Here is a 25,920-nt window from a genome sequence, read left to right as displayed (position 1 = left end):
TAGAACCGATTTTACCATTCAAGTGAAAATTATTACAAACGTCAGCCATTTAGTAGAGTTGCATAGACACATGTCCGTCATCCCCACCCCCTTACCTTCGGAGTCAGTCTTCTGCTTGCCGCTGTCGTACTCGGCCCCGCACACTTCAATCTCGATCAGCGGGCTGACGATACCCCTGCCGTTCTTGGGGAGGTGGCGTGCGCCCAGCACCTGAAGGAGGAGAGGAAATGACGAGGAGACAGTGAGCAAGGCACAGGGAGTCCAAAGCACTGTTCACTGTAGCCAGCCTCATGGGTTAGCAACGCGGGGACCTTGTACCTTGCCAACTGAGGATACTTCGTCTCTACTTACACCTAAAATGCCCCCCCCCCCCCCCCGTTCGGTAATCTCAAATGTTGCGGTTACCTCAATCTGGACAGTGATTGGTTCCATTCCCCGAAGGGAGTTCCGATCGAAGGGGTCAAAGGTCTCCTCTCTCATGATGGACGGCTGCAGGACAAAGCCGTTCTTCCCATTCAGCATGAATAAAGCCTGGTTCATCTGCATGGGCTTATCTGCAAACACAGCGCAGTACACTGTCCTTGAAGACACAGCTCAGAGCAAGGATTTACATTCACATTACACTGCATACAATCAGTTCCAAAAGTGAAGGTCATTTTGCCTAATTAAAAAGAACAGACTTTCACCCACGGTGAAGGGAAAAATCAGATTTCCTGTAAAAGCTTATCACTAAAAAACAAAACAAACCAAAAAAAACAACATTTTTTTTTTGTTTGTTTGTTTTTCAGTAAGCAGATATTGCAGGAGGGAAAACTAGCAACTACTTTTAAACAACTTTAAAAACCCAAAGTTATTTGGTGGTAGAAACAGTTTCTATAGATCAGATCGGGAGGGGCCACTCTATACCTGGGGTCTGGAAGTTGAGGGCCACCAGCTGACTCCCGCACAGCCACATGGGCAGGGGGTCGTAGTTGGAGGAGTCCAGGCGCTGGCCCTTGGGGTAGATGCGGGAGAGCTGGAGACGGTTGTACTGCAGGAACTTCTTGCCTTTGATCTTGTTGACGTATTTCTCAGCCTTGGTCTCTGGGAAGGAGGACATATCCCTGTAGCAGGCACGCTCCGTGCCGATCTCTGCCGGGAGGGGGGTGAAGAGACCATTTGCATTTTAATTTAACCTAGGCGATAGGGTTGCCCTGGCAAGGCAACGGAAGCAGTGGCCCCAGTTAAAAGTATGGTAATGCAATAAAACACATGTTAACAGTGATCTTTTACGAAAACTCAATATAGCATCTGACACTGGGGAACCGTCTTCAAGACGCATGCATAGCGGAGCACTACATCCTTTAAAACAGGACCCCAGAGAGGGAAGCCCAGCAGGGAGAAGGGAGTTACATACTGTCCTCGTCGAAGGGGACGGGCCGGCAGTAGACAACCAGGTCAGAGAGCTCCAGAGCAATCTTCTTCCTCCTCTCCATCATCTTCCCTTCTGACAGCTACAGGAGACACACCGGGCAAAAACTGACAACTACAGCAACTGAAAGGATGAGCTTTTTATTTTAATAAATCAATAAACAAATAAGCCATGTACTATACACCAAGGTATTTAACAAATAAAAATCAAAACATGCAAGCGATTGGAATCCCCAGGTAACAAAGCAAAAACAAGTTAAAAGTTCAATGCTTCTCTGTAAAAAAGGTCTGTTTATTTTGTGCGAATCAGATGCCATTGTGTGATGCAGTGGGATTTTCTCTGCATCAGATTTGCAGGGGCAGGCAGTGCTGGAACAAGCAGTGTTCAGAGACTCACCCTGGCGTCGGCAGTCACCGCCACATCGCGGATCTTGAGCACCCAGTCCTGCATCTCCTCATACGAGTCGGCAGCGATGTCCAGAGCGTGGCCAGCCCTCTGCACTGGGCCCATGGCGAGCGTGAAGACAAACTGACGACTGCCCTTCCCATCCGCGCGCACAGCTGTGGGGATACAGCACAGACACAGGAGTAAGCAGCAGTTCTCTAGTGCCAGTGCTTAGATCAGTCTGCAGAGTGATCAGCTGGAGTGTCAGGCAGCACACATTAGAATTAAATCCTATGGTTCCTGATAGATAAACCACATGTGATGGACAACAGGGTTTCATGGTAGGATAGACAACTCCCATTGCAAAACAGTTGAAGGTTTTAATTATTCACAACCAAGCCTGTAACTTCTCTTCTAAAGCTCATCTGGTACAAATAAGGCTCAGGTTGAAAAACCTGGACCAAGCTGCTGTGCAATGGTGCATTCATTTTAAATGTCAGCATCACTTACCGATCTGACAGGACGGCACGTCAATACTTCCTCTAAGCAGATCACCCAGGGGGCTGTTCTCGGTCAGCGGCTGCAAGGAATAAGCTAACTGGTCAGAGCCCTGCTGAGATGCAGGCAGAGAAGCCATTGCAGTAGCTTTCTGTTACTTTGAGTGACGACACTTACAGAGCTCTCTGGTTCAAGTGTGCTTGGGCTGATCTCCTCCACGTAATTGGCTGGAAACCACAGCTGCTTCTTGCCACCATATTCCCCCTTCCACCTGCAGAGGCGACACAAGCACAGTTAGAGGCGGTTTCCTCGCACTCTGAAGATTGGAATCCCAAGACGTTTCTATTTCACAAGTTTGATAACATACGGGCTAAATATCGCATCACCAAAGATTTCCTATAAAAGGATCAGTAGACTACCAATTCCAAACCACTCCCCCAAAAGACTCCTGCATCTATCCTGTCTCAGCACCGCCCCCAGCCCCCAACCCCCCTAGGCATACAGCTCAGCTCACCAGCCACCCTCCTGCTTCTCCACATTATGGATCACAGCGTTCTTCATGAACGAGAGTTCATCGTCTCGCTGGGCCTTGTACTCAAACAGCGCCTTTACTGTGCACTGTGACAGAGAGAGAGAGAGACACAGAGGAGAGTCAGAAGGGCAGACAACAGAGAGACAGAGAGAGAGAGAGAGAGAGAGAGAGAGAGAGAGAGAGAGAGAGAGAGAGAGAGAGAGAGAGACACCAAGGAGAGTCAGAAGGGCAGACAACAGAGAGACAGAGAGAGAGAGAGAGAGAGAGACACCAAGGAGAGTCAGAAGGGCAGACAACAGAGAGACAGAGAGAGAGAGAGAGAGAGAGACCAAGGAGAGTCAGAAGGGCAGACGACAGAGAGAGAGAGAGAGACCAAGGAGAGTCAGAAGGGCAGACGACAGAGAGAGAGAGAGACACACCAAGGAGAGTCAGAAAGGCAGATAGCATCAGAGTGTCGGGGCTAATAGGAGGGGGAAGAGAAATGCACAAATACGTAAAGACACAAGACACTGGACAAGGACTGTTGCAGCACAGGCAGAGAGGCTCAGAACAGATTTCAAGGTGCATTACAGGTGTTAAGAAGTGACCCTTGGCAAAGGGTTGTCTTTCACAGAGCAGGATGTACCTTAAACGTAGGCATCTGGTTCGCCTCCACATAGAATCCTGGGTTGCGTCCTTCATACAGAGATCCATAATCGGGTTCCTGAAGAATAAACAAAAGAAGCAGGTCAGTTTACAAGTGGCTGCAATGCACCATTTGCAATTGGATTTGCTGGAAATGCTCCGATGCATGAGGCTCACAGCTGTGCCGATCTTCTCCAGCGTCTCCTCGTTGATGGGGTAACGCAGCTTCATCTTGCGGTACAGTGGGTGCTTCTCGAAGTAGCTGATCAGGTCCACCAGGCTGTCAAATTCAGAGTTCCCCAGAATCACCAGCTGGCCTTCCTGCTGCACCCGGCAGTGCTTGATCTTCCCTTCAGCCCTGCGGAGCCAATCATAATTTGTGCGTGAAACAATTACAGCAGTCTCTTTAATACTGTCATTACCTTTTATTCTGTATTTTGCAATTAGGAACATTTGTGTGGAACACACATGCATTTTTATGGGGCTTCACAGATGTGATGCAGTTAAGAAGAAGACACTGTTTCCAAGTATGGCTTAAGTAATACTATGCAGACACACACACACACAGTACAGCCCCTCACCTGAAGGAGATGGCGTAGGAGTTTGGCTCGGTCCTCTTGCGCACCAGGAAGGCTCCGTCACGAGGGACCCGCATCAGCATGTTCTCAGCCTGGCTGCGGGTCAGGTTAGCGTGGTACCACCTGCAGGGCACACAGAGAGAGAGAGAGAGAACACAGTAAGCTGCTTGCCTGCTACCTGTCCGTCTTGCTCTAAAAGGCATTGTATTCTCATCACCATTTTCTGCCCTTCAACAAATTAGCATTTCCCTTGAAATATTAAACTCAAAAGTGTACCTTGTCACATCTGGTATCATTTTCAGCCCTCACTCTCACGCAGTACTTGAATTTATCATATGTGGATATTTTAAGTTTACTCACACTATTATAATATTGATGTTACAGTACTGGTGTTTATTCACACATTTGCAGCATTTTTTTTTTTTTTTCAAATCAAAGCTCTGCTGCCACCTGCTGTTATAATCTGGTACTGTAAAACCTACATCAAAAACCAGAGAATCCAGGCAAAATACAATGATCGTCATAGCATAAACCAAGTAGACTCTATTGGGTAAAGAGCCCAGAGGTAAGGGTGGAGACTCACTCCTTGCTCTCGTGTGCGTTGGTCTGCGGGACGGGCTCGGTCAGCCTCATCTCAAACTCGTTGCAGCGCAGTGGTACCTGCTGGTAGTGCGTGATGAGGGAGTAGAGGGTGTCGAACACCAGATTGTCAGTCAGGTAGAACTTGGGGCTGCCGGCCTCCTGGCGCGAGTGGATCCGACAGTGCTGCACCCTGCCAGTGCGCCTGGGCAGGGAAAAGAACAATCTTAAATACAGCTCTGCTTTGTTTAGAATCATTGTGGTTAACATGTGAGGTACCAAATCAAAGCTATTCATCAAGGTTACTGTAACAGACCTTCACTCTGTCTTTAATCAACTCATCGATTTACTAAAGGATATTTCCTGACGTAGAATAGGGGTTTTTACTAATCAATACATTGCAATCTCAAATAAAATGAACACACAGTACAATTAACCGTTAGTTTCTAAACAAAGCCTACAATGCCTTCGTTACCCTCAGAAAAGGTTTTTCTGTGTGTAAAAAGAAAAAAAAAACTAGCATTAAAATAACCAAGTGAAAGAAGAAAACAGTCCGCACCAGAATGAGAGGGTGTAGTCTCCCACGAACGTCTCGCTCTCTCGAACGAGGAAGGAGCCGTCCGGGGCCCCAGTCTCTAAGCAGTACTCGGACAGCAACCTCTCTGCGATCTGACGGCCATCTCGCCCAGCGCCCAGCTTCCCGTGGAACCACTTCTCTGTCACGTGCAGGTCCATCCCATTCGACGCCTGCCCAGGACAAGCGCCACGTCACTTTCTACTGCATTTCAATTCAGCAGTACACCACATGCACTCCAGGGATGCAAGCCTGGTGTTTGGAATGCGTTAGGTAGTGCTCCTCATCACATACTGGACTCTAGTCCTCAGGGTAGTGAACTCACCTCCCTCTGCTCCTCATCATCCTCGCTGCCCTGGTTTATCGAGGTCTCCTCGGAGTAATAAATCTTATTGCTCGTCAGCACAAAGAAGTGAGGGTACCACTCCTGCAGGGAAAGAAACAGGACAGGCTGTAGAAATCTTTTTAACGCACATTAAAACAACTAGGAAAAAATAAATAAAAAATCACACAAAATCACACAGTCCCTGTGCGAGTGTGGGGGGGAGGGGGTTGGTATGGAGGGATGCATTTCAATGAATCCAGTCCCTGTACGAGTGTGGGGGGCTCACATGGTTGATGGGGTCCTCGAGATACAGGATGCCATTCTTGATGGAGTTGCTGATGTCGTTCTCAGAGTAGGGGGTGGATGTGGAGACCTCCTCATAGGCACTGCCCTCTGCCAGCTTCTTGTGCTGAGAGAGAGAGAGAGAGAGAGAGAGAGATTGTATTCTCATCAACATCAGTTTCTGCCTCCTTTAACAACCTGATAATTCATGGATGATGCAAGTGTGTATTTGTTGCACCCTTGTAAGATGATCCCTTTTTCCTAACTTGCCCGCATGTTTTTGCCTGTGACTGAACCAGCCCTGTGATCAATGCAATTCGTAATTAGTTGAACCTTGGCACACCTGCGTAATTGTATTTATACCATATAATTGATCAATTACGCATTTATTTGTCATTCAATCATTATTCTTGTATTCAACCACTTCTGGTGATCCCATTTGTTTGACAAAAATAAATAAAATGTATATAGTATGTTTCTGTATTTGTACCTGTGATTACTGCTTGGTTATTTAGAACAAATAGAGTAAACATGTAATGGTGAGCAGTTGTTTGTTACTTTCTAGTGTAAATTATAAGTGTACACAATAGCACTGTAATTGTAATTTCAGCAAACAAGGCTGCTGTAACTGTTACTGTAATTATAACTGAGCCCAGGCCTGCTGCCAACAGGTCCCCACACTGTCGATGAGCAGACCTGAGCTCTGAACCCAGGTACGAGCAGACCTGAGCTCTGAATCCAGGTACAAGCAGCCCTGTGTCTCTGTGCGAGCCACAGCTGGCAATGCCCCCTCCTTCTCCCCCTCCCTCTACCTTGATAAGGATCTTCCTCTTGAGTTGATTGGGCGAGGGCAGCCCGTCGGCCGAGATGTCCACTGGCTTGGTGAGCAGCATGTCTCCGAACACCTTCTTGAAGGTGGTGGCCATGTTCCTCTGCTGCAATATACTGCAGTGGTCCTCAATGGAAAGGATGACAGGGTATCTGGAGGAAGAGGAAGAGGAAGAAGGAACCAGGTGTCAAGACCAAGTCAGCAATGGACAGAAAATAAATCCATCAGAATCCCGATATGTTATTAATAACAGACTCTTCTACGCTCTGTTCCAATGGTTTAGTTTCAATTCTAAACTGCATGCTAGAAGTTACAGTCTCCTGGTCCAGAGGCCTTTTGCCCTCCATGTTGCTACAGAACTGTAACACATCAATGTAAAGGATCACAGCTGCTTCACACAGACAGACGCTGGCTCGCTCTTACTCAGATGTGACAAAGGCGTGCTCCTTGATGGTATTGAGCACATCACTGAACTTGATTTTGGTGGTGAGGGTGTGCCCGTGGTAGATCACTGGCATCCCATCTGGACCATCCCAGCAATCCACTGAAACACAAAGCAAGCCCATTAAAAGAAAAAAAACAAACACACTGCCTTGAAGGGGGAAAGAGGATCTTCATATTCTTAAATTGGTAGCAGACAGCTGCAGTGTAGTTCTAATCTCTATGACGGGTTCAGTGGGAATTATTATAGGGTGCCTGTCTGAAGAAAATGAAAAGGAATAAAACAAAGTAAACCAGAAACTGCTTTAGTTCCCCTACTGTCTGGCTCTTTCATATGCATTTGGAGGTGCAAGAAAAGGATTCCTTACACTCAATACATCGGCAGCCCATTCTCAGGCAGCGTGCGTAGGCTTCCAAAGAGGACTCACTGGAGAACTGGTCCCCGGTCAGGTAGCTGTGAAGGGGGGGAGGGAGGAGAGAGAGAGAGAGAGAGAGAGAGAGAGAGTCAGGCTCTAAAGTGCTGCTAATGAGTAGACAGACTCATGATGAGCTGGAGGCGAGTTTAACTGCATATATAAAAAGATTTCCCTCACGTGTTGTGGGAGGAGGAGATCCAGTAGTGGGACAGGGGGTTGTTCATGTCTTCAGGACACACCTGGTCCAGTTTGGAGTCCCAGATAGTATTCTCTTTGGAAAACAAGTAGGTCAGAAACTAGAGAGGAAAAGCACAAAGCAAAAGTGAACAATTATTCAGGGTCTACGCAGCGCTGACATTACCCTTTCACGACTCTGTGGTGCAGACAAAAATGAACCAAAAAAAGAAATACCACACCGCACAACTGGCTTGTTTTGTGGTTAATAAAAGCTGCTAGCCAAAGTGATAATTAAGTGTTAAAAGGTTTGTGTATGGGGGGGGGGCACACAACACAGATCCTAGAAGGTCTCACTTTGGTAAGACAGTATGAAACACTATGTGGTTGAGAAGCTATTTCAGGATTTGTCGTTCACTTTCAAAGACTGTGCTGCTGCAGAGTGAAAAACACACACCATTGGGTACTATTTTGAATAATGTAAGATTTCTGATCGCCTCAAAGTGTCACATCGATAAGAATAACAATCCTGTCTCAACAAGTCTCTCCTGACTGTTACAGAAATGTTTGTTTGCACCAAGTTGACAAGAACGAGGTCTGATGGGGTGTTGTACCGACAGTGATTCTAAAACTATTTTAGAAGAGAGACCTGACCAAGAAACAGGAATTCCTGATAAGAAACAAGGGGATTTTGAGAAACAAAATGCATTGGAATAGGTTTTCTCCACTCTTTGTAAATGACTCCCTAGCGTCTCACCTCGTCCTGGTAAAAATAAGGATCTTCAACCTCCCTCAGAGGATCCTTCAGATAGGTCTTCATGTACTGCTTGACCTGGCTAATGTTTGTAGCCCACAGCTCCTGAACACAGGCACACACACAGAGGAGAGAGCAGAGTTACAGGAAGCAGCAGCATTTTCCCTCTTGAGACACACTTCAAGTACACAGAGCTGACCTAATAAATGTATTGCTACTTTGTGTTCAGTGATACAAGGGCATAATAAACTTATCTGATCAATTCCAGCAGCTGTTCGGATTGATTTGTTTATACCTGGACATCGAACATAGAAAACCAGCAGGGGTGTATATTCAGGCGTGCAGAGGGCCTACCTTTTGATAATCAATTAAAAATGACTGGAATTCATCCATGGTGACTTTATGCTGATCTGGTCTCTCGTCAACTCTGTGAAAACCCCCCAAAAAATAAAAAAATTGATACACAATAAATGGACCACATGCACAGATATTTCCACATTATTGAATTCACCTCCTCCCAGATCCCACTACAGAGTTCTGTTCCTTGATTATTTATATGACCTCCCCAATAAAATGTAACAAGACTCCTTACCTTTGGATGAAAGGAATCTCCATCTGCAAAGAAAGAACAGACCAGATCAGTATCTGCTGTACCTCCCCAGTGAGGATATTAATCCATTGGAAGTGCAGTGTAAATGAGACACACTCACGTCTTTACTGTCAGTATCCATCTTAACTCTGGCTCCAGACAGTGTAAGCATTAACCCCTTAGTCATCATATAACAGTGTCCAACCTGAATCCGTTTTTCATTAATGATTATATTCAAACCGACAAGCACAACGCAGGCGAGATGACAATAATATCTATAAATTAGATAAGGTTATGCAGTTTCTCACTACACTGTCATTTGGTCTGTCAAATCTCTATTGGAATGGATTTAACCATTGACATTTGTTTCCATTCAGATCAACTGAATAGGCAGCATTGGCTTTTTAAATTGAAATTTTAATATGACTTCCTTGTTCAGGATGTTTAAATCGTAGTTTTAGAGAGGATTTTATTTTAAAATCTCTGTAACTATCACTATTTAATCATACCCTGATGTAACTATCACTATTATCTGCTGTATTATTGAATTGTGGTTTGTCACACTTATACTTTGCTTGAACAAAAGTTATTGTATTTCTTGCTCTTATTGTATTACTTGTATTGTAACACTTGAAATGTATTTGCTTACGATTGTAAGTCGCCCTGGATAAGGGCGTCTGCTAAGAAATAAATAATAATAATAATAATAAAAAATGGTAAGGTTTGGCTCCGTAGTAAATTTCATAACGCTGACGCATTGATTAAAAAAATGTGTCATTTATTCTATAAAATCCAGGACGCTTAGTGGGATGAGCATAAAGAACACATGCACTCATGATAGATGGTTTGATACCACAACATGCTGACATCTACAATAGCTCTCAACTCGAAACCCACACAGCCTGCACGTAACATCCATCCACACACGTGCTTATTAAAAAAAAAAGAGAGATGCAAAGATAAACACAGACCACAGGAGGAGGAAACAGGAAGGAACGGGTTTATTGCACAGCTATAACAGTGAAGTGTTGTACCTAACAGACTGGAGGTACACTATTTTTGCACCTTATTTAGATGGCTGAACAGCTTTAGAATTACAACATGACCTCAGTTTCAAGATGTAGGTATTGATTTTTGGAGTGGTGCAGTATGCGGTTAACATTAAACATTAATTATTTTTGTGAGCAAAGCCATTACTCGCTTTGAGTCCCTTGTGGGTCTGAGATTCCCATGGCCTAGCTACAATCATGTATCATGTAACACAAAAAACAAAGAGTCTTTCTCCCTGTAGATGGAGTGGAAAGGTCTCACAGCAGCGTGCAATGAATTTATTTCTGTGGTGAATACATACTGCACTAACAAAAATACAGGTAGGGTTAAGATATTTAACACTGGGTGTAACAGTAATATTATTTAACAACCCTAAATGTATATTTATTTAACCGCAGTGTTGAAAGATATCTCTTTATCTAGAGTAGAGAGAATCTAGCAGCAAGACGGTTCAATTTGAATTTGCATTGTGCTAATATTATTCTCGACTCCACATGTACTCACACACAGCCAGAGGCATGAAGTTACTTACAGATTTCTGAGCATCATACATCAGGTTGCGATACAGCTGGGCAAACTGGCTGTAGGAGACATCCCCGTTCTTCAATTCCACATCCTGAGAGACAAACGACAAGCAAGGCATTTTTATTGCGAGGGCACTCGGGAGGAGGTGCTGTAAGTGACCCCAAGTCCATGTGTACACACCAAACATCCTGCTAGGGATGGGCTGGACTGCGGAGATACTGGACTGAGGAGAAATCTGCACTGCTTTCTTGTGCATATACAACACCCAGACAACCTACTGCACTTCAAGCATATTCTAGACATCTTTGTACGATCAGAAAAAAAAGCCTGGAAAGCCATATTGCTATTAATAACCAAAAGTTTTGCATGGCCCCAATAGAATTAACTAATTTTGCTTCATAAAGTCGAATGAAACCTGGCAAATAATGTTGCGTTAACGTATTGAATTACATATACCGCTTTGTAGTTTTCCAGATACTTAACGGAAAACTGAAAAATGTGACATTTGCCGTTATAGGGATAATGGTCAAACTATTCCGTGGAACATCAGCATCTTTTCTTGTAATCCATACCGGAAATTTCTCTCGTAAAAACCTCATGTTGGGGACTTTGTAGTTGACCTGAGACAGCATGCTTTTCAAATCCTTTGAGGAAATCCTGAAATAAACAAACAGATACATAAACACAAGTCCAGAAATACCTACAGTACTATAAAAAAAAACATGCCAAAACATGAATTGTGTCTCAGCAGGTTATACCCCAAAATAGTTCTCAAAGCACCAAACAATGGGATGTACCGATCAGACTGCAAGGAAATATATCTGTCAAATTTATGGTTGATCCCTGGAGCCAGTATCACCGCCGTTGTGTGTGCTGATGCGCCAGGGAGGCATCAAACAGGCTGATCCCTGGAGCCAGCATTACACTTCAGCCAGCAACACAGGGCCAATAGGAAATACACATTACCTGGAGGAAAAGCACTGCAGGCTCATATATTATATCGAAGCTACATCTTGGTTGGTTCCCACCACAATTCTCATTTTATCTGGGCGAAAGCCGAGTACAGTATTAACATGAAGTAAATAATACTCTCATGCAATATAAATCCTGTGTAAAAACTACCCTACATGCCCAGCATAAGGGGTGTGAAGTCCTCGTGCTTTGCAAACCCCTACCCACTACCCCCAATGAATAGGGCCATTATGGCATTAATATGTAGTACTGACTCCCATCAACAAGGAAATTAATAAATCAATGAGCTGCATCTGCCAGGATACTCAGCAACCAGCAACAGTGCACCGTCTTTATGGGTCACTGGTCACGTGATCACTACAATACACTGCAGTCTATGTGTCCTGGGCACAAGACAAAACCAGCTAGGGAGGCCACCTAACACACAAACACAATGCACTGAAGTATGCAGGATAAGGGGACAGTGCAGCAGAGACCCTGAAATGCAGCAGCAGCCGAGAACCTCCGGCCATGCAGGATACACATGTGGGGGGCGGGTGTAGAAAGTCAGGTTGGCAGCGAGAAGTGGTTTGTAAATCCCTATCCAGGGGTCTGACTGACAGGACCTCTCAATCGTTGTTCAGTAGAGCTCCGCTCGCTTTCCCTCTCCAAACAGAGCAACAGGAAGCAGCCACACAATAGACCAGCAGCCACTGAAACCCAGCACGCCCTTTGTTCTCAACGCTCTGAGTATCACTCTGCACCTGGAATTCTTTCATGGATGTTACACCATCTGCAATTGGAGGATTATCTCCGTCAAAGCAGTCCAGCCGGCAAATGGGAGTGCTGGCTGCTGATATAGGGAAACATGTATGTGCTTATTGATAGTGATAATGAATGCTTTAGTGGGGAGTCTCGAACTTGCAGCTTGGCAAGGTCGCCACTATAAACTGCATGCCTTTGAACGGAGATTTGTTCTCTGTGGATGGCCGTGGGGATATTTCACATTACAGTACATAGGCCAGGCTTCCCCTGTAAACGGTGAAATGCATTAACAGCGCAGCTAGGTTGCCAGTAGGTTTGCAGTGTATATGTAGGCCTTAAAAAGGTAACAAAGCAGAACTGCAAGATTTAAGAGCACAGGCCATGCCCCTCTCCCCCTGGGCTCCTTGCCAGGAATCAACCATCTCAGCAAAGTTCATTCATAAAACCACTCACTGGGAGAGGGAGGGAGAGAGATTCACCTAATCACTGACAAATGGCAACACATGCTTAACAGTGGCACGTTTTAAAAGGCGGCCAACCTAATTTAAAATAACAGACCAGAACGTGTCATTTTTATTGTTTTTCTGAACAGTATCGTCATCTTTTTTCTGGAAGGTTTTTGTGTACACTTACTTGTCTTCTCTGCTGCGATCCGCTGCATAGAACTGCTTCCTTAACCACCTGTGGAGAAACAGGAAGCGGACATTATTGTTTCACAGAATCTGAACAAAATACATGCTGCCCCCAGTCCATAGCTCTAACCGCTGGGCCACCCTGCCTCCCAGTCCCCCAGCTCTAACCAATAGGCCCCATTGAAAAAGACTCGAGGTTGAAATGTTTGCCATTGGATTTTAGCTTCTTTTAATATTTCTCAATAGGCGACCCAGCCACTCGACTCAAACCGCAATCATGTAGGACCCCAGGTCAAGCACCGACCTTTCAATCTGCAGGGGTGTGGAAGAATTGAGTGTGTCCGCAACAAGCCAGGACAAGCCCTTAACCCACATGGTCATCTCTTCATCTGAAGTGGCTGTGAGGAGGAAAAAGAAAAACAACATGGTCGGCTGCAAACGCAAAATCAGTGCCAGCAGTCACATGATGTCATGAGCAACACGTCTCCGAATGCATGCATGTGCAAAAACAGCACACATCAGGACCAAAGCTTAGACTCTGGACTTATTTCAAGATTTATTTTCCCCCCCCCAAAGTATGAATAGGATTTATCCATCAAGTTTGTGTGAGCCATTTTAATAATTGTAGCTAACAAAACCGTTCCATAAAAACGTCTCTCCCATGTGCATCTATTCATTATATAGGTCATAAATGTGCAGTTTTGAAAGAAACACCTGCTACAGTATTTTCATTTCAAAACATGATACCTGGTGCTACACTGGGTTAAAGAAAACTCTGTTCACAAGTCTTGTTTTTAGACTGTCCTGTCCTTCCTGGATCATTTCACCTGGAGAGTCAAACTGTCCCCACCCCTTCACTGGCTTCTTTCCTATCAATAAACAACCAACCAATCAGCTGCTTCCCCTCTTGACTGACATGCTTTCAGCCAGTAACATGACCCAGAACTCACTGCCGAGGTCGACCTGGGGAGTACAACTGCAAACAGGTGACCCAAGAATAAGTCACAGAAATCATATTTTAAACTTAAAATGCATGTGTGCTGGAGCATGTGTTTCTTTCAAAACTGCACAATTGAGACGTATTTAAACAGCTTGATAAACAGCGTGGTGTTGAGCGTACCTGCGAGACTGAGGGTTCGGAGGCGGAACTCTGTGCCATACAGAATGACGAAGCAGAGCGAGTGTTCCAGCCGCACAGAGGTATCCTCGATGCAGCGCTCAAAATCCCGCGAGTTCCTGCCCGCTCGAATCTCCTTGATCTCGCGGATATCAACTGAGAGAGGGAGAAGGGAAAGAACATAAGATTTGGACCTTAACTATTCCAAACACGCAGGTGAAAACATAGTTCAATTACAATGCACCAAAATAGATTTTCTATGAGAACTAATCATCTTGCTTTCTGGGATCCAAGGGGTTACCGGCGAGTCGAAACGTCTTGTAGTTTCGTAGGTTTTTTTGCTTATCTTTTTAGGCTTCTAGTACAATAGAAGGAACCTAAAGCAATGAGAGGCTATACTGCTTATGTTGTTAAAAATGCAAGCCATCTAATCTAAGCAATAAACTGAGCAGATGGCAGCTGCAGTCTCTGATAAATCAATGACTGAATAAAGCAAACTGTAAATCGATGAAGTTGCTGGACTAGTTCACAGATGAAGATACAAATGAGGTAAAACAATGTGCAAGTTTCATAGTCCTGGTTAGTACACTTAAGTTAAAAAAGGAGGTTTTTTTTCAACTGCAAGCTTATTTTTGCACAACAGGCATGTTTCCTGTATTAAGATGTAGAGATCAAACATCCCCCCCCCCTCTCCCACACTACACCACCCCCATTCAACTGAAACTAAGTTTTCCTCTTCTCTGCCAAACACCTAAATAGTACACAGCCTCCTCCTCTTCCACCCCTGTTCCACTGTAGGTCTGTGTGAAGAGGGGCAGGCCATATATTACACTTACTGTAAAATGACAGACCAAACAGGAAAAAAGACACCTGCTTCAGAGATTCAGTTCTATAAAAGAGAGGGGGTCCAATTCCACTGGATGCAAAAACTTCAGAGACTAATGAACAGTTTAAAACATGTTCAGGGGGAAAAAAAAGAGCTGGACTATTATAATATTGATTATATTTCATTTGTTTTTGTTTTCCTTCCCAGCAACTCATCAAAATAAAACAATTGAAGACAAGATCACACGTACCATGACATGCAGGTCGCAATAAGATACAAATCACCACACATGTTACAGCCCTGAGGGGCTACTTGTATAAAGTTATATACAGTATAAAGCTCGGTTCATTTTTTAAAAAAAATTCCTTTCATATTCATATTTTTTCATTCCTTTCATATTCAAATATGCCTTAATTGTGTGTTGTATAAATCCAATATTACAAATATCATCGTCTATAGATTTAAATATCTTGAGTTATTTGAGACTGAAGCAAAATAAATACATAATCAATAATTAATAAATAGATCTGACAAGCTATAAGAGAACAGAAGTGCTATTCTAATGTACAAGCTGGAATTCCATCAAGAGGTTCTGGTGATATAAACCACAAGAGCAATGTCTGAGTTGTTTATGACAGTCAACAAAACCCAGTGAGAGAACTACAATATACACCGTTTATTATATGCTTTTGGTTTGAACGCATGGAACAGTAAAGACATGTGCTGCTAATTGGGTCTGGCTGAATTTCATGAATTTATTTCTTTATTTTAAGCAGATGGCAGAGAACTGAGCTGTAATAAATATGTATAAATTGTATTTTGCTGGTTGTTAAAGCGTGGGAGTTGGTCTTCATTCTCGAGGTCTGTCTTCTTTACAGAGAGATTAACCACAGAACCACGCTGTGACCACTTCTTGAGATACTTGGTGAGGGAAGCTGTGCTTTCTTAACCCCCAGAATGTTTTCTTGAAGTAACACAGGTATGGAGAAAGTCGCAGGCTGTACAGGGTAGAAATAGTTGCTACATGGAACTTCATGGCTGCTAGTGTCACAGTCTCATTGGGTCGGTACAATATTAGAAAAGAAAATTGACTTGGCCACACATCTGCCAAAAAGCCCTGCTTAGAGTACCAGAGCTTGCATTTCAGCGCGGGAATTGCACATTTTCCAAGTTGCTCCCCCATATCTGCAACTTTCAGTGCAGGAAAATCCTACAGAGATATTTTAAGACACCAGACTACTGTATTTTCCATCCAATTTAGAATGCCTGACACGCTACAACAATCTTCAAGGAAGTGGGTGTCAGAGACGAAAGCACTATGAGCCACATTCTGAGTAGTTCTGTTTAAAATAAATAAATAAATAAATGTAGTGCTGGATATTTTAAGTGCCGCGAGACTTTATTCTCTCGTATGTGATTCTCGACCGCTATCTTTAGCAGTATAGAAACTCAGTACACGGCAGTAAGTAAACAGTTTTGAAAAAAAAAAAAAAAAAGACGCTTTATCTCTTAAAACTCATTATTCTTTTGGAAAAGCGTTGTTATTAATTTGATTTTACATATATTCTCATCTCTACCACATAGTATGCCTGATCCTGTTGCAACTTACACAATATGAAAGGAAATTCAGCCATGTTACATGCATGCAGTACAAACTATCCAATAGTTAAACATACATAAATGAAAACAGTGAAAAACAGGCGGAAATAGGGCTGAGTGTAAAGAGTTAAAGAAATGGAGCGCTGGTTAAAAAGAAAAGCACCTTTTTCTTCTGCTGCAGCAAAAACTTCACGTCAGGCAATGGCAAAAGCAATGGAGAGTGCTCTGTGTCACAGTGATGATTACCCCCCTGCAGCACAGGGGGGAATCCCCCCAGCACACAAAAATGAAATTCAAGCCCCGAGTACAAATGTTCAAGACGTGACCCAATTAGAGCTAGCAGATGAACATGAGAAATGTTTGATCATTTCAGTCACACACAGTGCTTTACACAACAACACTCCAAGTGAGAGGTTCCAGCTGGCAACGGTACCATTAAGCCACAAGACAAAAACCAACATCAGGGCAATATGGATGTTAGCAAGGCATTTTTTTAAATTCCATTGTTAAAAGATTTTCTATTACATTAGAGGAATCCTAAACTTCACACTGAAGAAGAATCTTTTGCCTACTTGATTTAGCAGCTGGAGATTGCCATAGCTTGCGGAGGGATTGTAAGATTTGATCATTTTAAAAACATACAACCTATTGCCGTTTCTGAACTGAAACGAAAAAATAAGCAGTGCCCCGCTTTTTTTTCTCTCCTTTTAAACTTCCGGTATAATTAAAGTCCTCAAACAAATCTACTGGTTTGTGACACAAATACAAGATGAAGACTGACAAAGTTCAATCTGCAGCCAAATTATTTAGATTAAAAAGAAGCTATAATTAGAGATTACATTCATTTTGGTATGCAACCTGATAAAAATCAGACAATGAATATAGGACAGGGACTTTTTACCACAAGAGGACATGCCCTGATCTCCACATGAAAAAGTGATGCATCCATGAGAAAACTCACCAGAAACACGTTCATTTAGTGTTACTCCGATATTCTGCCCATTTAACTGACAGTATTGCTGTGACAGTGATTTGCCCCAGTGACCTCATTAAAGACTTTCAACAGAAATAGGAAAGTGTAAATGTCTAACATGGGGTGTTCATGATCATGACTTTTCTTCTAGTGACTTCAGCCAAAAACAGCTAAGCTAATCTGCAACTGCAATAGACTAAACCAAAAGGCAAGCTGTAGATATTTCGCAGTCAGAAAAAAATAATGCAATCAAGTTTCTACATGTTTGATATTTTTTTTAAACCATTCTCTATAGTACAGTACTCTCCACGTATAGGAACACCTCCTAAGAGAACAGCCTTGTTGTGAAAGGGATTTTTCCCATTGCAAATGCTCCACCTAAAAGGAACAGGAGCCACGCTTCAAACCTCTTTGGCACCGCTAGGGATTTGTTCACAACTGATACAGCAATGTTTTGTAACCCGATAACTTATCAAACTTAAGTTCACATAGGAACATAAGAAAGTTTCCAAACGAGAGGAGGCCATTCGGCCCATGTTGCTCGTTTGGTTGTTAGTAGCGTATTGATCCCAGAATCTCATCTAGCAGCTTCTTGAAGGATCCCAGGGTATTCAATCTTTTCAAAAGCGACTTGTCACCGCGAGTGTCTTGAGGCACACTGAATGGTTTATTCAATCTTTCCAGAACCGCCACCATATCATTGCCTCGTTTTGTATTCTGATTTCCACGAGTGCACCTCATCGCTATGAAATGGCATGTAAACAAACGTCTGTTTTAGCAACATCCCTTACAATATCTTGATCAGGTTCTGACTCTCTCTAGGCTTGGTTTTACACAGACCCTGATTCACACTAATCCTGGACTATCTTTCCTAATGTAATATTAGGTAGTCTGATATTAGTGCTGATCAAGGCATGTGAAATTCTAGGTTAGAAAGGTGAGAGGTGGCTGGGGGTCCCAGCCCGAGTTCCTGGGAGTTTACACTGCAGGGGGGTGATGCCATATCAACTGCTCGAGCAGGGTTTATGGGACTCTGCAGTTTCTAATGCTGGACAGACAGCGGTGGAGAAAACCCAGGTGCTAACAGACCTCTGGCAGTGGCAGCTCAAGGACCACAGAGCTCTCCATTCAGGGCTCCATGTTGACAGCACTAGGGGGGTTCTGGCACTCTGCACAACTGCACTGCAGACCTGCACAGTCCCAATACACTAGTAGATCTTGTTTACTGTAGACAGGGCTGCCTTTTAGGATGCACTATGTTAGGCTTTGTATATGGCTTCACCCCAAAAACCAAGGAGCACAACGATTACAGTCCCTCACATAGGTCTTAAAACACAGCCTGGCATAAGGAAGCGGCCTATTTTAGGAATACACATCTCGCCTGTCACAGCTGTAAATACAGTAACCCATTAAAAGTAAAATCAGCATCATTTACTGAAAAAGGTGCAACATTATTACAACATGCTTTCAGTTAGCAGGATGCTTGCTAGTTTGTGGTTTCACAAAGAGCCTAGGTAGACTGTTTTTTTTTTTTGTTTTTTTTTTTTAAGAAGCTCATGTGCTACAGCCCACAAAAAAAACACATATTTGTATCCTTGTTATGGGGCTTTATGCAATGCAGCCTCCTTATTAAAATCCTACCCAGTGGAAAGCTCTAGCTTCACAGAGTGGCAGAAATAGTACATGAAAGAAACAGCAAGATGAAAAGAGAGAGAGTCGTGTTCAATCTTATGGGCAGAGAGAACATGCCAAGTTACATCTTTTCAGCTTCCGGTGTGAACCAGACTTCCTGTTCATCCGCTCTTTAGCGTCTGCACATGCAGGATGGGGGTGCTGAACCCAGCAGGGACTGCACTCCTCCTCCTCCTCCTCTGTGCGGCTGAAACGTTCTGAAAGCACAGCCCACTATCAACATCAACCCCACTAAAAGCTGAACCGGTACATCATGCAAGCTTTGGTATAATGAAAACAGACTGAAAATAACACCTCCCTCCTCCCTCTGCGGGACCTGTAATTTGCCCTGTTCTAATTTGGTATGAAACTAGGATCGGAGGGCTTACACATTCAAAAGCAGGTTTTTAAGCATTAAGATTTAAGACCTGACACAATCATGACACAGTCTGCAGTGGTATGTTTTAGTTTAACATTTTCTGTGATCAAGACAGATTAAGCAGTGAATTTACAGAAGGCGACAGGCATTTCAGAGGAACCTATTTTTTAGTTTGATTGTCAAAGAGCCATGTTACCTAACCACCAACAGAACACAAAATACAGGTGGGTGTTAGCCATGTTCCTGAGTTATCAGTAGCATCAAAATACACAAAACTAGTATGCTCACAGGTAATAAATATCAAGGTTTCCATGATCCTAAAAGTGGTGATCAATGTAACTAGGGCACAGTGGGCCCCAGTAACTGATGCATGGTGAAGCTGCTTTTTATAGACTTAGAGACAGACCACCTTACCAGCATTCCAAGTGCTAGACAGAATGCCAGGCTCAGATATTTTGTTATAATGACTGACAGTCACCAAGATGTTTAACAACCTCACAAGGTCTTAATTACAGTAAAACACTGATTGCTGCTACCCTATACTTTATTTGTGTGTTTTGTGCCGACTGGTATCAAATAAAATGCAAAAGAGGCTTGTTAATTGCACACTGTCCAACAAACTAAATGTGAATTTTAAAACAAGGTGAATTACAAACAAACACAAAAGAGTGTGCCGCCTAAATAAGAACTCTCCAAGACACGTTAAAGCGAAGGAGCAAACTGGAGGAAATGCCCCACACGGGTCCTTAACCTATTAAAAGCCATTTTGAAGGTTTTGAAAACCACATCACATGTAACAGAAAACGCTATTTTCTTCAAATCGTTGTTGAACCATTTTTTCAGAAAGGAAAAAACATCCATTTAAAAAAACAAAAGCAGAAATAAACAACACAGCCAATTCGCACACAGCTTCTCTGGCTATGAGATTTAGCTGCCTGAATAAAAGGACCAGCAGACTGAGACAAATTAAAGTTACAGAATTATTCAGACCACCAAACCCTTAGATGGAGCATTGTGTGCTTTAAATTGTTGCAGTTAAGCAAATGAAAACAGACACCTCGTTCTTGATTTTTCTTCTATTTCGTCAGTAAGGGCTGGAGATCCTGTCTATGTTATTGAGAATTTTTATTTTATTCATTTCAATTGCACGTTATTACAATGCCTGAACGGCAGGTATCAAAGTAGAGAAGCATTTTACTGAATTTCTGAAGTTTAAGGATTCCTAAAGTTCTGTAATGTGTCAAAGTTGTACTGAATTGTATTTTTGATGATATTCAAAGTTTGGTTTATGCTATGGTTAATTGCAGTATTTCATTACCTTAACTGTAGGTGTTAGTGTTAATTTAATGATTTGTAAAGCTTTGTAATTTTGTATGCTTCATGTGATATAACAGGTTACTAGCTACATATCATCAGTAGGTACTTGTGTATGTTAACTTTATTCTATACATTATTAAAGGTACAGTAATTGTTATTCGTACCTGTTCAATTATCCATGCAAATAGATTATGCAAACTAGTATCAGTCCCAATTAGTTTGGATAATTGACTCTCTACTGTAGTACCAAACTGTGCTCAATTCAGTGCTGCTTTTGTGCTGTGGACTGGTGTCCACTGGAGGCAAGGTTGAGACCAGCCCTGGACTCCATTCCAATTGTAATTGTGTGAATGTTCACGTGGGTGGTTGTTTGTTACTTTTTTTGTATATTTGTAATTATAACTAACTGTAATTGAAAACAGCATTGTAATTTGAATTGCAATTTCATCAAACATTGCTGCTGTGATTGTGTCCAGGTCTGGCTGAGGCCGCTGCACTCACTTCACTAGTGACTCGGTCCCGCAGTGAACTCAGGCACCGAAGGTGAAAGGCATGGCCAGGCTAGGGAAACAGCACACTGGGCTTTTAATGGGCTGGCGTAGCCGATCCCAAACACACTGACACACATTTCTTAGGTTCTCTGTAATTGACTATGCACAGGAAAGCAATGCAGATTTAAACAGTAAAGAAGGAGCGCCTTCTACACTGGATAGACTGCCCCCAACTACTTACTGTACAGAGAATGGTATGCAGAGGCACTGGATGTCATTTCATAAGACACAATAGCACAGTATTGGCAATACACTGGGAATGTTTTTACAGTATGTGAAGCATTACTAATCATATTAACTGGTCATTGTGGACCCCCATCTCAGGTAAGAACACATATAGATAGATAGATAGATAGATAGATAGATAGATAGATAGATAGGATATTATATCTAAAACAAAACACATATCAATGGGATATATGTCATAATTTATGCTGCATGTTTTCCCCTGCACATTTCATGAACTGACATTTTTGTATGACACTTGATATTCATTAAAAAAAATATTAGTACCCGGTCACAAGTTGACAGCTTTTTGGAGACTATGTGGCCGAGTACTTCAACCGACAGCTCACAGGAATACCTGGTCTTGGTCACCATAAACACGGCACACAGAAAAACACACAGTGTATCTGGACACACACTGGACCCATTATATACACCAATATATTCTAGCCTGCAAGTTACTGCACTGTGTAGAGGTCAGTGCCGATACGCTTATTATAACGGACAGCATTTACCAGTTAATAATGACGCGCCACTTTGTATCAAGTGTCTGTGATCTCCAGTGGGGTATAATGAAATTCACAACACGAGAAAATGATGCAGTGTACTGTAGTTTGCCAGCAGGCTCCTCGTTCACTGCTGGGGCCTGTGCTGCAGTTTTAGCAATAACGTGTCATCACCCTAACACAGCAGCCAGACTGGCCATTGATTAATCCATGTTATACACACCACAAAGCAACTGCCAGGAGACTGAAACCTCTCTACCTTTACTGATGGCAAGCCACCGTGACTAAAACCAAGACACAGCCCCCTATGCACAAACTTCAGGGAACAGATTAAAACGCTGCTTACTCACTGGGTAGGAGTTCAACTGAACAGGTTACTGGAATTGGATCGTGATTTCAGATGCTGCTGTGTTACAGTAATACAGCGCTGCTACTGTACTGCCCATCTGGTAACACTTCGTATTAAAATACCAATGTGTAGCAGTTCAATCTCCTATTCCACTATCAAAACACGTTTTATTATGACCGCGCGAATAACCCTTTACACTTGAAAACTGGCACACGCTTTTTAGCATTTCGTGTGCTAGTAAACACTGAAAACCACACCTTATGAGTTTGCAATAGATGAGGTTATGCAATTTGCATGAGGTTGTGAAATGTTTCACAGGTGTTATAAATGCACCATAGCACTTCTGTTTTCTATTGGAGTCATAATACAGTTATACGGTAGTGTATAGGTTTTCAGAATGCAGCCCCCTGTAGGTCCCTTTGTCTGCAGGAGGACAGTAATACTTACTTTCTCCTTCTATTTTGTCCGTCCCTCTGCTCCAGATGATTTGTCTCGTCTCGAGTTTGACATGAAACGTTCTCCTCTCGGGCCGCTGAGACTTTTTGGAGTAGAACAGAGTTAGGACGGTCCCGAGCTCAAGGTCTCTATACAGGCTGTTGGCCTCGGTTTCACTCCCCATCCAGGGAACGGATCCATTGGAAAATAAGTTATTCGTCGTAGCCATGGCCATTTCCTCCCGTTTTTTTCGTTCCCTTTCCTTAAAAAAAAAAAAATCTGCAAACTCGGGGAATCTACAAAAACAATTTGCAAGATCTTCCCCTTCAAAACGGTGGGCCGATGCTGAGCAGTTCACTGGTCCATTTTGATTTCAAACTCCTCAGTCACTACTCAGAACAACAACAATGAAACACAGTACTGTATTCCTAATGCTAGCCACCCGGTGCCAAAAAAAATGTAATCCGAACTTCAGGGACCCCGCTGTATAAACGAGGGTCAAATCTTTAGAGCGATGATTCTGCACTAACTCGGCTTTTTATTCTTGATATAAAATACAAAAATAATAATTATTTATTAAACAACTGCTTACCTACAGTGCGGTTATTTATATATATATTTGTATTTTTTCTCCCCTATTTATTTAAAGTTGTTTTTTTTAGCTTTTTTCATGCAGCGGCGGCACCTGCATCTGCATCAGTCCACATGAAAACCAGTCTGTCTGTACTTTCTTGCCCCGCTTCAGCAATACGGGGGTATTGATTGGATCACACTGCAGTCAATCCAGGTTGTCTAGTACAGTATTTCCACCCGTTTTGCACCCTCTTTCTTTACCTTTTCAGCCTGAAAACAACACAAGCGATCTTAACAAAAGGCGCACCGCAGGACACTAATCACTGCCTTGCACTCGCATATTATTATTATTATTATTATCAGCCCCTTTGGGTTCCTTTTTTTTATATCCCGTATATTCTCGTTGATGCTTTTCGCTCCCGTGGAAAGATTCGTGGATTTCCCTTGGCATCCTGTTTCAGAGACTCCATTGAGCCATGCAAGCTGTTTTCTTTCTGAAGCACAGCCCTCCCTCCCCCTTCAATGGAACAAAGCGCAGATCTGCCTCTTAAAGACACAGGGACCCGAGTTCTTTCGCCCAGGCTCGTTTATTTTTATAACTGAAGATCTTCCCTATGTTCCGCTCTGCGGTGCTGCTTGTGACGGGCCGCCCCGGTGTTCTCAAACTCCAAAACATTTCAGATGTGACGATAATGAGATTGAACGGCGTCAGGAGGAGCGAAGCATTTCATAAAACAAAAGACAACCTATACTTAATCTGTGGAACCTGCTTCAACCTTTTTTCAGTGGTTACACAACGGAAGTTTGAGACGCAGAGCTCCCATATAAGTTGGTGTGCTTTCTTTCTACTTCTTGTTCAACTTTTTTTTTTAATTATTAGAAAATAACGTTAAAAGTTTCTTATCCACTCAATAATAGTGTTAATAACGAGGATATACCTGTTACTCCCCAATGTCTGAGCTGTTCCCTTTTTCAGCACTGTTTAATGTCCAGTTGACATTTTAATTTCTTATAATTTTCATATTATCTTTGGTAACCCCTTATATAAATAAATAAATAAATAAATAAATAAATAAACTAACGCCCTACCTAAAAGTAACAAAAATACAGTTTCCTGTTGAAATTCCTGTCGATTTTTTCATAGATTCCAAAAGATTTCTTTAAATTTTTACTGCGGTTATGTAATTTCTAGTCTGTTAGGTGAAATCTATATATTTAAAAAAAAAAAAAAAAAACAAGTACTTACATTTAATGCACCTAACTGCAGTACAACATTTAGTTTTATCTCTACAAAAAAAAAACTCTATCAATGTATTTATTTATTATACTCAGTTTTATGTTCAATACTTACTGTTCAACCAAAAATGACTCTACAGGGCCCTCTAGTGGTAATACGTGCAAATGCATTATTTTTTTACTGTGGCTCGGGTTTCCCATCCGTTATCCAGTTTGCATGGACTGACATGTGGCTGCGCCAGAACGCTAGCAAGTCAGAATGCACCATGATGAGGACAGTCGTTATCATTCCGAAGCACCTCTTGTTTTTTAGGTTGCTGTTAGATCCAAGTAGTACGTTCCTGTTTTTTTTTCTGAACAGTGTTTAATTGTTTAAATAGAGATCCCAAAGTAACATGTCAAGTCTATAAAACATTAACGGCCATAAGTCACTTGTAGCTCAAATACATTCTTTAAATAAGTTTTGTGAATAGGATCCAATTGAGCATGGGAATAGAACACTAAGACTCCCAGCCCAGAAGTGTTGTTACAGTTTTAATATTTGCACATGAAGGAAGCGGTTTTGTAGCAGCAGTTATTGCAGGGGGAGGTTAATGGAAAATATGTCTCTTTACATAATGACACCTGCATCTCAGCAGCCTCCCCCGAGACGCACACAGATGACTCAGGAGTATCCGTTTCCTGCCGATCAATAACACTCAGCCCGCGTGCTGAGCCACACTGGAGCTCTGGAAGGGTCTGCACCAGACCAGCTATTTCAATTACTAGATTCCTGCAGGGGTCTCACTCCTGCTCGAACAGAACCCCTTTCGGGTCAGCAGAATCTCCCACACCCCCTTAGTTATAGGATCGAACGGCTGCAAAATTGATTTTCAATGAAGATTGAACTGTACATCGTGTGCTCGAGGAAACAGGGTAAAAGGACACGGCTGTAACTGATTCACCATTTCCAAAGGTAGGGTATAACCAATACAAAATAAACTGGGATCATATCCTTCAGGACTGATATGAGACAAAGTTTATACCCTTAATTAGTTTTGAGAAAACTCATTACAAGTTATCCTTTTTTTTTGCAGGAATATAACTTAATTCCATGACAAGCTGCGAGTACAGCAGTACAGTGTAGCATGGCATATTATTTATTAAACACAACCATCCCTTTTCCTAACCATTAAACTCACAGGTTTACACTGAAAAAAAAACAAGGTAGTACTTGGTTTCCAAACAGAGTTCTACTTAAATTACAGACA

The 25,920-nt window shown here is 42.6% G+C and overlaps 1 protein-coding gene across 2 annotated transcripts in view; it reads right to left on the bottom strand.

Moving 5' to 3' along the window:
* Window positions 1–24,137, bottom strand: part of LOC117430821 (1-phosphatidylinositol 4,5-bisphosphate phosphodiesterase gamma-1-like) — a 28,988-nt gene extending 4,851 nt beyond the window's left edge. The window contains exons 1-28 of one of the 2 annotated variants that reach the window (XM_034051341.3): window positions 22,874–24,137; window positions 14,034–14,186; window positions 13,218–13,311; window positions 12,915–12,962; window positions 11,138–11,222; window positions 10,573–10,656; window positions 8,994–9,016; window positions 8,756–8,828; window positions 8,405–8,506; window positions 7,651–7,769; window positions 7,426–7,511; window positions 7,040–7,160; window positions 6,600–6,768; window positions 5,792–5,914; window positions 5,506–5,607; window positions 5,166–5,353; window positions 4,611–4,811; window positions 4,031–4,150; window positions 3,627–3,807; window positions 3,451–3,528; window positions 2,808–2,911; window positions 2,471–2,564; window positions 2,306–2,375; window positions 1,808–1,971; window positions 1,397–1,493; window positions 907–1,131; window positions 406–554; window positions 96–210 (exon numbers count right to left, since the gene is read on the bottom strand). In XM_034051341.3, the coding sequence (XP_033907232.2) occupies window positions 96–210; window positions 406–554; window positions 907–1,131; window positions 1,397–1,493; window positions 1,808–1,971; window positions 2,306–2,375; window positions 2,471–2,564; window positions 2,808–2,911; window positions 3,451–3,528; window positions 3,627–3,807; window positions 4,031–4,150; window positions 4,611–4,811; window positions 5,166–5,353; window positions 5,506–5,607; window positions 5,792–5,914; window positions 6,600–6,768; window positions 7,040–7,160; window positions 7,426–7,511; window positions 7,651–7,769; window positions 8,405–8,506; window positions 8,756–8,828; window positions 8,994–9,016; window positions 10,573–10,656; window positions 11,138–11,222; window positions 12,915–12,962; window positions 13,218–13,311; window positions 14,034–14,186; window positions 22,874–23,096 (3,391 nt within the window). In that variant the 5' untranslated portion in view covers window positions 23,097–24,137. The remainder of the gene's footprint in view (window positions 1–95; window positions 211–405; window positions 555–906; window positions 1,132–1,396; window positions 1,494–1,807; window positions 1,972–2,305; window positions 2,376–2,470; window positions 2,565–2,807; window positions 2,912–3,450; window positions 3,529–3,626; window positions 3,808–4,030; window positions 4,151–4,610; window positions 4,812–5,165; window positions 5,354–5,505; window positions 5,608–5,791; window positions 5,915–6,599; window positions 6,769–7,039; window positions 7,161–7,425; window positions 7,512–7,650; window positions 7,770–8,404; window positions 8,507–8,755; window positions 8,829–8,993; window positions 9,017–10,572; window positions 10,657–11,137; window positions 11,223–12,914; window positions 12,963–13,217; window positions 13,312–14,033; window positions 14,187–22,873) is intronic. The other variant, XM_034051332.3, reaches the window with a different exon arrangement.
* Between the last annotated feature and the right edge of the window lie 1,783 nt (window positions 24,138–25,920).

This window comes from Acipenser ruthenus, chromosome 29 (assembly GCF_902713425.1).
Source record: "Acipenser ruthenus chromosome 29, fAciRut3.2 maternal haplotype, whole genome shotgun sequence".
NCBI lineage: Eukaryota > Metazoa > Chordata > Actinopteri > Acipenseriformes > Acipenseridae > Acipenser > Acipenser ruthenus.
The sequence above is the reverse complement of the archived record's forward strand: the minus strand, read 5'-3'. Positions and strand labels throughout refer to the sequence as shown.